This window comes from Plasmodium coatneyi, chromosome 8 (assembly GCF_001680005.1).
Source record: "Plasmodium coatneyi strain Hackeri chromosome 8, complete sequence".
NCBI classification, from domain to species: Eukaryota; Apicomplexa; class Aconoidasida; order Haemosporida; family Plasmodiidae; genus Plasmodium; species Plasmodium coatneyi.
In genome coordinates, this window is record NC_033563.1 from 1,481,041 (window position 1) to 1,495,045 (window position 14,005).

At 38.4% G+C, this 14,005-nt stretch overlaps 3 protein-coding genes across 3 annotated transcripts; 1 reads left to right on the forward strand and 2 right to left on the reverse strand.

Annotated features, from left to right (window-relative positions):
- Positions 1 to 1,192: 1,192 nt before the first annotated feature.
- On the forward strand, positions 1,193 to 3,240 carry PCOAH_00022300 (Uncharacterized protein; the record flags this gene model as incomplete). Its single annotated transcript, XM_020059037.1, has 6 exons — positions 1,193 to 1,574; positions 1,728 to 1,854; positions 2,015 to 2,176; positions 2,307 to 2,388; positions 2,621 to 2,760; positions 3,115 to 3,240. The coding sequence occupies 6 exons, from the start codon at positions 1,276 to 1,278 to the stop codon at positions 3,238 to 3,240; spliced, it is 936 nt and encodes a 311-aa protein (XP_019914323.1).
- A 1,688-nt stretch (positions 3,241 to 4,928) lies between these two features.
- On the reverse strand, positions 4,929 to 7,901 carry PCOAH_00022310 (Qf122 antigen; the record flags this gene model as incomplete). Its single annotated transcript, XM_020059038.1, has 1 exon — positions 4,929 to 7,901. The coding sequence occupies one exon, from the start codon at positions 7,899 to 7,901 to the stop codon at positions 4,929 to 4,931; it is 2,973 nt and encodes a 990-aa protein (XP_019914620.1).
- Positions 7,902 to 12,226: 4,325 nt separating this feature from the next.
- PCOAH_00022320 (Dna repair protein rad23) lies at positions 12,227 to 13,453 on the reverse strand (the record flags this gene model as incomplete). Its single annotated transcript, XM_020059039.1, has 1 exon — positions 12,227 to 13,453. The coding sequence occupies one exon, from the start codon at positions 13,451 to 13,453 to the stop codon at positions 12,227 to 12,229; it is 1,227 nt and encodes a 408-aa protein (XP_019914562.1).
- Positions 13,454 to 14,005: the final 552 nt, after the last annotated feature.

Below are 14,005 nucleotides of genomic sequence, written 5' to 3' on the forward strand. Positions count from 1 at the left end.
CGGGACAGGTACTTCAGTTATACGTCTTCACGTTCTTCTCTCATGAATATACATTCGAAGAAAGATGTCGCTCGAATTAGCTTTGTTGAGAAGCAAGCGAAAAGTTAATTGCACATTTTTTCATTATTTCGAGGAAAAAAAAAAAAAAAAAAAAATATATATATATACCAGCAGAAATGTTTTTTTTTCCTCTTTTTTTACAAAATTTCAAAAATTAAGACAACATCCGACGTAAAAAAAAGGGATGCAGAATGATGTTGTCCAAGCGGGGATGTGAGTACGGGTTGCAAAACTGTGACAAAAAAAAAAAGGGGTGTCAAATACTGTCAAATTGTAGACCTGAAAAAGTCTTGAATATTGTTGTTGCCAAAATGGGACATGACACATGGGTATTAAAAAAAAAAAAAAAAAAAATCACTAAGCTGCAAAACGTAGAGGGTAATCACTAAATAGGTTACTAACACATTAAAAAATATATATATAAACAGTTATACCCTCATATTTTGCTTCACTTTATGTAGTGTTTTTTTTGTTTGTTTGTTTCGTCACATTTTGCTATGCTACCATTTTCCTCATTTTATTTTTCCCTTTTTTTTACAACATTTTGTTCATTCGGCGTATTCGTAGTGTAGCAATATGGACGGGGGACACAACAAACGAGGGGATAATGAATGAAGGGTGAGTAGCTGGTAGCTGCTAGCAGCTGACGGGTAGTGGTTAATGGGCCACGGGTAAAATTAAAAAGGGGGGACGCAAAAATGGGTGAACATGCATCCGGGGAAATGACGAACTGTCAAATGGCGTATGCAAAAAAGGCATATGCACGTATTCATGTGAGCGTTTATGTTTGGCATGCTCCATATGCATGTAAATGTGAAACGCGTTTTTACGCGCTGCACCGAGGGATGGATTTTCCCCTCCTGCCTGTGCGCTATGGCGAATGAAACGCAAAAACGCGTTAAAAATGGGTCAAGGAGGCGATGAAAATTGGGTGAAAAGCGCGTTCAGGAGCGCACTGCAAAATATGCACTTGGTTTGGAAAATTTCCCCCCAATGGTGGATGCATACTCGGTTAAAATTAGGAATTTCACGTTAGCGTGTTCGCCAAATGAGAAGCTCGCCAATTGCGCATTCACTCTTCAAACCATTTTATATGACCAAGGTGCAAACGCGTTTTTTTTTTTTTTTTTTTCTCTCCCATGTGCAAAAAATGAGAAATAAAAATGATGCAGTTTTCTCGCAGGAGGGTGATATATAGTGGTATAGTTTGAACCTATGCGAAGCCAAAACATGATTAAGATTATCCTAACCTATTTGGCAGCTATCACCATCTTTTGTAATGTGCATGACGCAAAAATATGTTATGAAGTACACAGAAGAAACACGAACAGCAACATACTTTTTATTGAAAAAAATGTGCAGCATAAAATTAGGTATCATCTGAAAGCGAAGGAATTTGTGAACTATAGGGAAATACAACTGCAGAGGATAAAAGATTATAGAAAACGCAGTGGGCCAGACAAAAATAATATTAACTACAACGTGAAGGATGGATATAATTATCATGATAATTTGTACGTTTGCTCCTTTTTTTTTCGTCCACTTTTTCCCCACTTTGCTATATTATATGTATATGACTGTCTTGAGAAATATTCCCATCCTTCGCGTGGAATTTAATGTATGTAAATTTTTATACATGTGTGTACTCCTTTGCTTCGCCTGAAAAGCCTCTTCGTCAGGAATGAAGTGTTCCCAACGCTAGCCAAAATAGAAAATGAGAAACTGAAGGAGCGGGAGAAATATCGGGAACTCTTTCGAAACATCAATGACTACAACACCAGCTTTAGCAGACGGGTAGGTTGCCACATTATAAATAGGCCTCCTCTTATGGAAGGATAAATAAATAGTTACCTATATGCATTGCGCGCTTATCTCTGGGGGGCTATTTTCCCCTTCGAAATTACGTTAGTGTGTATGACCCACGCGTTTTATTCTTCTCCTTCTCTCCCTTCAGACTTTTATGCAATTCCTCATCGACTTATACAACATTTTCCTAAAAATTGACGAATTATTTTTAATTTACAAAGAGGACTTCTCCCTCCTTACGTACACGGGGCCCATGCTGCTGACGAACCACCTCTATGACGATATTGTCTATCTGACGTCGGTGGTTGAGGTGAGGTTTTCTGCAGCACCTACATGATGCGGGAGCGTTGTGCGTATTGTGTGCATTTTCCCACATTACAATCCATTTGTTTTTCCGCGTGCCCACTTACCCATGTGTGCATGTACCTACCAACCTGCAGAACTGCGACGACATCACGGTCAGCCCATACGGCAGGGAGTACATTGCACACCTGGAGGAGTTATCCCAAAAGAACAAAATAAGTAATCACTAAAAAAAAAAAAAAAAAAAAGTTCCCATAATTGAGGTGGGGTCACAATCCCATGTTACTGCGTTCCTTTTTTTTTATTAATTATTTTATGAGTGAATACGTGAGGTCTGTAAAGAACGCTCATTAATGGAGAAGCGATGTGCATATTGAGGACACGTCGCCTGAACGAAATTGTATCGAACCGATCGGTACATCACTCCCCTTTGGGCATTTCCCTTTTACAGAATTTTTAGCGCACGCATACTTATTTTACAAAAGCTTCCATTTGAACAAGGAGCATTTGCTAAACAGCATTTGCAAATATTTGAATATTATCAAAACACTGAAGTCGTCCAAGTACGTTCCGGATGTTTCGAACTTCGAGGTGAGTAGTTTCGAGGTGACCTGTCACGTCCGCTGAATGATTTGTCTTTTCCACGTCTAGCAAATGAGTGGACCCACTTGCGGTGTCCAGTGTGCGGCGTGCATTTCGTTGCTACATAAATGCCCAGCGATTAAAAAGGGGCATGTAAAATGTTACGTACACTTGCCATTGGCGCGGCGAGGGAAAAAGAGAATGGTCAAAAAATTTCACAACAATGCAGCTGAGCGTACATAGGGGGTGCGAAAATTCTGACTGCATTTTTTGTGTTTCCATTTTGTTCTGTTGCATTCTGTAAACGAGTCATCCCAACACACATGTTTATGTGTTCATTTTTTTTCCCCCTCTTCCGTTTAGTTCTGCCTGAACAAGATGAGCAGGAAGTGGAGCAGATGGGACAAGGACAATTTTCTGTCTGGTCTGCATGACGCCACAGATAAGATGATGATATTGACAAAACATTTTCAACAAACGAAAGAGTAGCAAGTGAAAAAGCTTAAAATTTAATCCATTCTTATATGTTTATATTTGCATAGTCTCCTCGCTCTATAATTTTTGTCATTTTGTTGGACACCCCTTTTCAAGCGTTTGTCCTTTTACTCCCCAGGGAGTTCATTTTTTTTTTTTTTTTTTTTTTTGTAGTTCATTTTGGGCACATTACTTATATTGTGATGTATGCCAAGCTTTCCACTTTTTAAAACCCCAAATTAAAACGAGAAAAATGAAACTTTTTTTTTTTATTTCACTGGAAAGTTTGCAACTTATGGAGGTAGACCTTTCCGACGTTATTAAACTTCACGCCGTAAATGCTATAGCGGTTTTGTGTCCACGCAAAAATAAATATGCGGTGTTTACATACAGCGTTTCGAACGTGGAGGGGGAAAAGAAAAGATATGACAATCTGAGCCAAGCCCCAATGAGGCGCTGTTTAAGAGTTAATTAATTATCAGTGTAGACGGGCGATCTACGCAAAGTTGCGCCATTCGTCTTTTTCGTCCCACGTGAATATTCCCAAAGGGGTTATTTCATTTTGAGTGAGAAATTAAGCGCAGGATTACCATCACTTGTACGACTACAAAGGGGCGCATTTGTGTGAAGCGGTTTTGATAATGCACAGTAAGGCCATGTATAAACCGCTGCGCAATGGACACACTTAACGAGAAGCTATGCCAATTGCTTAAAAGGCATGTACAGGCATAATTTCAGAGGTGGGAGGAAGCAAACAGTAAGTATACATAAACGCACAGACGTGCCAGTGCGATGGCTCCCCCTTATGTTTACCCCTGCACGGAGCAATTACCAATTGGAAAGCTCTAATGCATATGATAAAAATTGTTTCGTTTTAAATGGTTTAGTTTAAAATGATTTAGTTTTTTAAATGGTCTAAAAGTTTAAAATGGACGAGAATAAATTTTATTTTGGGACATGAACTTACAATAAATTATGTGTAACTTTAATTTTAAATGTTAAAAATTAAAACAATACAAGAGAAGGGATTGCAAAATGGAGCATACATACATATGTGTGCACGCTTTTTACATATGGTCGAAGGGGTACAGTGACTTTTCTGTCATTCGAGCATATGGTATATAGTGTGTTGTAATGGAGCGTGTGTTTTGTTTTGTTCAGCGTCTCTTCGCCTTGTTTGTTTGTTTTTTTTTTATTTTGTTTTTTTTGCTTTTTTTTAACTTTTCGTTTTTTGCTTTTTTTTTGCTTTTTTTTGCTTTTTGTTTTTTTAATTTTTTTTTTTTTTTTTTTACTTTTTCGCTTTTATATACATATATATATGTATATATATTTTTATTGTTGCTTCGCTTAATTCGCGTGACTGGGCGCCGCGCTTGCAATCGCTCAATACACATGTATACGTTGAATTGTCAAATTGTTGAATTGGGCGCACATACAATTTAAACTTCAAAAAGCATACAAATATTCGTGGTATAGTACGCTCGCACACACCAATATATGTACTTGCTTGCACATATATACGTAGGAAGGAGTTGGCACTTATATGTGCCTGTTCGTGGGGGCGCACCGTCTAGGCATATATACTGGCGCATATGCGTATCGAACAAAAGGGGAACTGTAACTGGAGTGGGCAAAGTAATGAAAGGCGTAACTATAGGGGAGGATGTAATGAAAGATGCAACTGTGCATGGCTGCCTGGTCGCCTACTGCTTGTCTGCCGCTGCCGCCGCCGCTTCTTCGGCTGCCTGCTGCTCCTCGTCTTGCTTCTTCACGTTGGCCTGGTTAATGGCCTTCTTGGTCTTCCTGGATTGAATGTTACTGACGTCGTGGAGGCTGGGGAAGGCCTTCTCATCATTCGTGTTTATGTAGACGCCGTTTTTGGCCGAATCGGGTCGGTAAGAAGACTTGTTGCCTGACCTGGTGTTGTTGTTGCTGCTGCTATGGTAGGTGGTCCTCCTATTTGGTGTCAACGAATGACTGAAGTTTTTATAACGATCGTTTTGGTAGTTATTATACTGGCCATTTTCTTCCTTACTTCTGTTAAGAATTTTTAAAATTTCCTTCTGTGCCGCCTCAACCGTTTTGGGTGTTCCTTGAATTAGGACCTTCTTACTATCCTTATCGATGTGTATTTTTTTGGCAAATGTTTCTTCCTGGATTTTATTAATGGTTCTACCTTTCTTTCCAATAATGCTTCCAATGTATTCTGTATCGACAACCATTTCGACGGTGATGTAATTATTATTGGGGTTATATTTTTCTTCCATATCATCGGACGATGATTGTAAAAGGTTTTGCAAAACATCCTTAGCTAGGGCTATATTTTCTTCATGTCCATAAATCTGTGCAACGTGGTTATTTTTGTTTATCTGAATGCTTGTTGAAGTGTCTTTTTCAATTTCCTTAATTTTTTGCGCTTTGGATGATAACAGCATGGCAATGACCTTTTCAGTAATTTCAACGTGCACACATTTTCTCTTCTCCAGTAACTCATCGATTAGTTGTAACGCATTATCTATATCATTTTTATTTCCACTTATGTTTAATTCTTTATAATTCGTTTTGTTAAATATTTTTACCTCCGCGCCAGTTTGTGCTTTTATGTAGTTTCTGTAGTTGGCGTTGAATAGGTAGGCCTCCTCCTCAGTTACCTTTTTCTTCACCGATTTAGAGGATATGATATTTTTCACATAGTCCAAAATTTCCAATCCTTTTTGAATATTTTCTCCTTTTCCTACCAAGCTAATACCATTATCATGACGCACAACGAAAAGGTTTAAATTCATTTTTATGTCATTCAATTCGTAGGCACATTTTTTGTACAGGTTGAACATTTCCCTTTCGTCGAATTCTATAAATTTGGATTCCAATCCTTTAATAATTTCGTTCAGTTTTTCCTCTGCTTCTTCTATGTCGCTCGATTTGTTTCCCTTAATGGTTGCCGACGCTTCGAAAGTTTTAGGATCGTAGTTCATGCGGATAAATGTGTTGGTTTTAACCTCTATTCCTTTTAGTAAACTTTTGTTGAATCCTCTTCCCAGGACAGAATCCAATTTGATATCCTTGGAAATATTCTTCGTGTTGGCACTTTGTTCATTGCTTGCCTTTTCGATTATTTCCTTCAACTTTTCTATATCGCCCTTCATTCCGCAGTAGTACAACGTGTCGTTATCTATGTGCAGCAACACATTTGTCTCTTCCTCCATTTTTTTAAAGCTACCTTCATGCATATTCAGCATAGCTTTAAAGGTCCTATTAGGCATATATAAGTAATTCTTTTCCGTCAAGTCTAGATTCTTTACATGCGTTATGAAATTTTCTATATCCTCCTTACATCCTGAAATGAGCAAGGACACTTTATTCTCAAAGTTGTTGTTATTCACTTTGTCTACGTATACAACATATTTGCTCTGTATCTTATTCATAAAATTGAAGGGCTTAATTAGCTGGTTGTATTTATCGCTAGCCATGACAAATTCCTTGTTCGTGATGTCCGCCTCCACAATCGTTACGTTATGTTTTTCTTTTTTAAATTTTATTATTTTATCAACAAATCGTAGTTTCTTTTCTTGGCCTTTAATTTCCGACATACTTTTCACATTCTCCTTTAACTTTTCCTCACATGTCTTTTTCAAGGTGATCAACCTGTTTTGGAAATTTTTAAAATTTTCGTAATTTTTCGTTATATTTAATTGTTCCTCTAGGTAATTTATGTACGTGTTTACTTCTTCCATTTCTTCTTCATTTTTTGGGTTCATTTTTTTCTTCTTCAGTTTAGCTTCTTTGCATTTATTCTCTACATCTGCAGAAGACATTTTCATGTTTGTTGGTCTCGCCGTTTGTGCATTTATTTTCGCAATGGATGTGTTGATTGAGGCGATTAAATTTTCGTACTCCGCCTTCCTCTTCACTTCTGCCTCCATTTTGTCGTTGATATTTTTACTGTTATCCTGTTTGCTAAGCTTTAGAAACTTTTTGTTTAAATCGTTTTCGATTTTTTTCCTCTCATCTTCCTTCAGCTTGAGTTCCTTTTTCATGTCCTTCTTCGCTTCGTCTTTGGGTTCTTCCTTCACCACGTCGGTTTTCTTCGCATCGGCCTTCACATCAGCGGCTTTCTTCTCATCCACCTTCTTCGTATCTGCCTTCTTTTCATCCGCTTTCTTCCCGTCGGTCTTTTTCGCCCCCTTGGCCTTGCCTTGCGCTGGGCTCTCGTTCACCTTCTCCTCCTCCATGGATTCCTCGTTTATATTCCCCACTGGAGCATCCTCCTTCTTGCTATTTTTGTTCACCTTCTTTTTCTTCTTTGGCGTGTTCTGGTTCTGCTCAGCGTTACTGTTATTCGCACCACTGGCGTTGTTCTCCTTCGCGTTGTTGTTCTTCGCATTGTTATTCTTCGCATTGTTGTTCTTCTTGGCATCCACCTCTTTTTCCTTTTTGTTTACGCTTCCGTTGAGTTGCACATTTGCCGTTCCTTCGCCTCCCGTGTTGGGAGTCACCTTCTTCTCATTCTTTGGGGTCTTCTGATTTTTCTCTCCCTTCTCGGTCGCCTTGGGAGCCGTCTGCTTCTTTTCCTTTACGGCGTTCTCCTTCACGTTCTCTTCGTTGACTGGCTTTTCTTCAACCACAGACGCCGCTGCGGCCATGGCTTTCTTTCCCATTCGGGTGATGAAGTTCATTCTGCAAGAGGGGTTCAAAGAGGGAATGTCGATTGGAGTATGATTCAGGTGTGTGGAACGCTACCGAGCTGCCTCCAATGGGTTAGCTACCACAATGAGAAGATTCTCACACCGTATGAGAAAAACTTAAATATACATATGAAGCAATGGGGTCAAAGGGCAGAAAAAAATATATGCATATATTTTATTTTTCTCTCCTTCATTTTGTTATTTTTTTTTTTTTGCAAAATTACTTGTCAACGTTTGGATTCCTTCAGATAAATTGATAAGCGCGTGGATACTTCCTCGCTATTTCCTGTTCGGATAATTTTCTGCCTTATGACAGCCAACAGAAATATTGTTTTGGCTTTCTGGGAGGCAGGGATAACTTGCTTTTTCGCTATATGTATGCGCAGGTGTGCTCACATAAGATATGCAACTCCTTCGACGTATGTTGGGGAGTATCTAGGTGTATTTATAAGCGTATGTATATATTTTATATATACGAATATATGAATCTATACAAGCACGCGTGCGAGAACATCCCCCACAAGCCCGGTCACACTTCAAACGGCGGAGTCACTGCGTAACGGTCCTCTCAAAAATGGATTTAAATTTCAAATCGTTCAAATGGGACTGAAAATGTTGCGCACAATATTTTTTTTTTCTCAGAGGGGGTTATAACAATGAAAATACACAAAGGGGCAAACAGGCAAACACACAAACACAGTTACTCCTTCAAGAATGAAAAACTGCGCTGAACATGAAATGACTATAACAGCAAATAGGTGAGGAGGGGCAGCGTGTGTTAGGAATTTATATTTTCATTTTTGATTCTCTCTTTCAATACATACTCTTAACAACAGTAACATGAATATAATAAAATGTGTAAATATATATATGACGATGGAGGTCACTGATGCATGCTCCTTCATTCAATGGTTTAACATTTTTTTTTTCTACAAAATTATGTACACAAAGGATGAGGATGTAGGAGATTAACGCGGGTTTACGTTTGCGCAATTGTACGATTACGCGTTTATATGCATATATGTATTTTCATAAAAAAAAAAAAAAAGTAACGAAAAGGCGGTTAACAATAGGGGATGTTGCATTAAACAAATAGAATAATTTATTTTTCCTGTCGATATTTTATTTTCTTTTTCCCACAGTTCACTTACAATTTTTCGACTTTATCTTGGAACAAATGCACGTGTACAAAACATATGCTTGCGTCCTGTACATATATTTGCTACGGCGCATATATACAAACGTGAGTGGTACTGGTATAATACCATGCGTGGCTGGCGTTCGAATGCTGGATCACATTCTGTGCATGTTCTACTGCAGCTACGCAAACGGTACGTTACAAAGTACTGCGTATTCTCATTTGTAGTGCTACGCAACGTTGACTCTTTGGCATCGCGCGTAGGTGATATGGTGCCGGTGAATGTATGGATACTAAACGTACGAATGTATAGGGTCAACTGCAATTAACGAATTGTAGGGGGAGCTGAAAAAGCTTTAAAACCCGCGTAGTAGTCACATAGTCACATTTGTAAAAATTTCCCTTATACTTTTTTTTCCTTTTAAGAAAAATTTGCTTTTCAAAAAAACAAGTACGTAAATTAACAACCTATATAATGTATACGTAACGCGAACATACTGTTCACTCGCATATTTTACTTTTCTTGTAAAATTTACATGGTATATAAAAATTGTATTCGTATAATATACATATGTACACTTAAATCTGGTGATAACGCATGAACAAACAATGCTATTGTATATAATATACTTATCTCTTTGTATATGTTTTTTTTTTTTAATATTATTGGTCAAAAAAATAAAAAATTAAATAAATGGATTAATGTATGCATGGATAGATAATGCGGATGATGCTATATGTAAACGTAAAAATGTAAGAAGTAACAAAGGCTTATTTTTTATACGCGCAATAGGTAAAGTGAGAAAAAAAAAAAAAAAAAAAAAAAAAAAGTATGCGATTTTTTGGCTGGGGTACGCAGGAATATGAAGGTTTAGAAAGTATATACCGGTACATTTATATGTGGGGTTACCTTATTCCTTCTTGTCCCCATTAGGTACATACACGAATAATATATATATATGCATGTATATATATGTATGTATCTGTAAACGCACGTATGCTACTGCTATATGCAGGTAGTACCATTTTAACCTTTGCGCTGGTGTACTTTTTTGAGCATATAACGAAGATACGCAATGTTGTGCTGTGCTATATTTTTTTACTCTGCCACGGGTATTTAAAACAATTTTTGTAATTTTTAATGTTCGTTCCGCAATATTAACCATCGTCGTTAACTTGTTTGGCCTACATAATGTGGCATACTTAATTTAGTGCACAGTTGCGTTGGGGACATACGTACGAGGAAAAAACGGATTGATGGTGCTTCAAATGAGGTTGAAAAAGGAACAAGTGCACTTCCCATGAATGTTTTAACTACCTATGTTAGCAATTTTTATGTAGAGTCCTTCCCTATATATGCATATGTTTATAATTTTGTATGCCCCATTTTGGCTTTGCCGCGGGAGAAGAAATTTTTTCTGCGTAACAATAACCCGAAATATAACAAGCTGGCAACGGAGGCAAAAAAAAAAAAAAAAAAACGTTGATGCGGTTAATAAAGGGATATGGGTATATATATATGTGCTCTACCCATGCGGATGTACGCGTTGTTAGTAAGGTACGGATAGGTACATCCCACGTTTTACCACTGTCAAATGAGCATTGCTGGTTCACCCTACGGGCACAGGCACTTTAATATATACCCCATTACGTATGCCGTGGGTAGTTCATATGCGCAGTAACATTGTTGGTGAACCTCGTAGCATGGGGCCCTCTGACCAGAGTATAGGCAACGCCATATCCCCGCGCGCAAGGCACGTCAGGATAAAAAATACGCGTAACAACGTGACATACATTATATAAATAAAAAAAAATACATCACCTGTTCCGTGCCCCCTTTTTTTCCCTTCTTTTGTCACCCTCTCTTTTTTTTCCCCCACCACCCCCTGTACTGAGAAATTGCATGCAGGGGTTGTGACATTTAACATTTTATATTTTCCTCCAAAAGGGGCGTAAAATGGGCATTTCTGAGTCGGGCAAATTTGGAGTCGGCCTGCCAGCAGCATAGTTGCATGCCGCATGGCGAATCGCCTTTTCTCCTCATTTTTTATTCGTAAAAAAAAAAAAAAAAAAAAACGTATCCTTTTCCGTTGCATTGTCAGAAATGCGCACTTGACCTTGACCGCCCTTCTGCCTTTTATTTAATAATGTAGAGTGAAAAAAAAAATAGGTGTTTTAAACATGTACCTATTACAACGTGCGCCCGCCAACTGTGCTGTGCTTGCCTAGTACACCGCTTTGGAACTCAAAGAAGAAAATTAAACTCATATAATACATGGCAGTTTATAAAAAAAAAAAACTTTGCAGAAAAACCAACCATTTTGGAACAATTTCCCCACAGCATGCCAAAAAAATATGTTTTCCCCAATTTGTAAATTCCTCCCAAAGTTTACAATAAAATATGGGAAGGTGTTTAAGGGATAGTTGTTTCTTTAAAAAATACGATTTTTGAAGCAGTCGCGTTTTGACAAAGCGACGCCTGTTAATGTACAATAATGTGCATAAGTGAATATGAATAGATATACACCCGCAACGTGTGTGAACAAGCACGTTGAGCGTTGTCTTGTACATACGCACATGTGATAGCTTCTGCAAATTTTTCTCACATGGCTGAAGAGGCCAAATTTGGTCTACGTGTAAAATAAGGCGGCCAATATGGTCAGTTGTATGAAAGGATTAATATTTTGCCAACCGGCCTAGGAAAACTCCTGCCCCTCAAAAAACAAAATAAACGAATAAACAACCCGCTCGAATGAGAATCCTTTTGAACTGACATACAAAAATTTAACCAAAAGGACATTGTAACAATTAAATAATGTTACTAAGCAAACGTAGAAATGTGCTACATATGTAAAAAGTTGTGCAAAGGCAATTCTTTTTAAAAAGAAGGAAAAAGGGAGCATACACAATATGCTGGGGGGGAAGAACTTAAAAAAAATAAAAAAATGTTCAAAAAAAAAAATCAATGCATTTGACCCATACGCTACTTTACACCAAAATGTTATTCACCCGAATAAGGGGCGTTTTCGGGTGCAATTTTAGGTTGGCCTGAAAAAGCTGCATCGACACACGCATAGCAACGGATAACACGTTGCAAGGGGTCCACTTGGCAGATGGCCTACCCATGTTGAGGGTGCACGTTTCCTCTTACCAACTGAGAAAGAGGCCCGCCAAATGACTACTCTGACGCGTAGTCGTTCATATTTTCAAACAAATAGTTGGCCGCCATTTCCTCATTCTTGTCACACGCAATGAAGGCTTCCAACGCTAAGTGCTTCGGAAATCCAAGCGATTCCAACTTTTTAATACTTTCCATTTCGTTCTCATTTAAAGGCGTAATGGGAATATGATAATTTTCATTATTCGGGTCGGTAATATTTTCGTTCCCTTCAACGGCAAATGCATCCCCTTCCATTAAGTCATTTTCTGCGCTAGCTATGTGGTCACTATTTCCATAATTCTGAATGGCCCTTATAAATTCCCCTTGGTTTTCTCGTATAAATTCTAAAAAGGAAGGATCTGTTCTTCCTATCATTTCTAGAATTTCTGGAATGCGTTGTGGATTCGATAAAGCTACATCTCGTAGGATATTAAAAAATGGGGAACTTCTAAACTGATCTGGATTGTCTGACAAACCTTGTCTAGAATTATCCGCAAGGGAATTATAATTATTTAAAAGGTTTGGCAAATTGGGAGAATTTTCATTATCTTCTCTTTCGTAGGAATTGTCATTTGTTTCATTCGTTTCGTTGGTCTCGTTCGTTTCATTCACGTCAGGCATTGAATTCATTGCGTTGTTCATGGCGTTCATGGAGTTCATTTCGTTCATCCCAGTCAATGTACTGAGTGCACTTATCTCGTTCATTTGGTTTTCGTCTGGAAATCCGTTGGTCAAATAATCAATAGCTCTGTTGGGGTTGTTAAATGCCACCAGCATGGCCTTTTTTACGGCTTCTCTTTCAAATCCCATAGCGCAGATATTGTCTATGGTCTCTTTTAGCTTTTCCCCAGTTACTAGGGCTGATTGTGCGTTGTTGAGGTTTTCGCTCTCTATGCGCTCCTCTGATGCATTTGAAGTGGCATTATTCTGGTCATGATTTATCGGCAAAGATGCCTTTTCATTACTTTTTAAAGCGTCTGTCGTTGATGGTTCCTTCGCCTGGTTATTCTTCGAAGTAAATACCTTCTTGCATGCCATAACTATAACTATGTCGTTTTCTTTTAATATATCCACTGCTTTGCTTTCGTCGTTTAAAATATTTCCACTAAAAATGAGCTTCTGTTTATCGTAGGGCATTTCGGGGAACGCCACCCCTATCTTTTTTTTCACGTCTAAAATGGTGTCATCACTGTCGACACTGATTTCTTCTTCGTTGTTCTGAAGCGTTCTCACTTTTATTTTCATTTTGCGGGTGGGCAGTTAGGCTATTAGACTGTTATGCGGTTATGTGGTTGACGCGCCGCTTCAACAGAGGAACATACAGTTGTGCACACGAGTAGCTACGCCCTAAACGCACAGTCGGACGATCTTTCTCAACACGTGTTGTTGCGGCCAATGCAGGAAGACGAGCGAACTATCGTTGCGATGTAAAAAATACGGAGAGCAAAATGGGCAAGTACTGTGAAGGTACAAATGCGGTTATCCGTCCGGGGGAGTTTTTATACTTTCACCTACGAACTTATCACACCTTTTCCAATAATGGAAAAAAAATATTTTTCTTTAACGCGCAAACGAGACACTCGGGGTATGCGGATGCATCACGTCGCAATTGCTATCGCGTTATTCATACATGGAAGGGTACACAAATTTGTGCATACATACATATATACACGTACACCCCTGTGTATTTACTTATTTATTCATTTTCCCCACTTTCCATCCCTGAAAAAGTCAAGAAAAAGAGTTCTGCAAGACGCTTGCGGGGAAAGACTGCTTAACTAGTTGTACTGGCTGTTG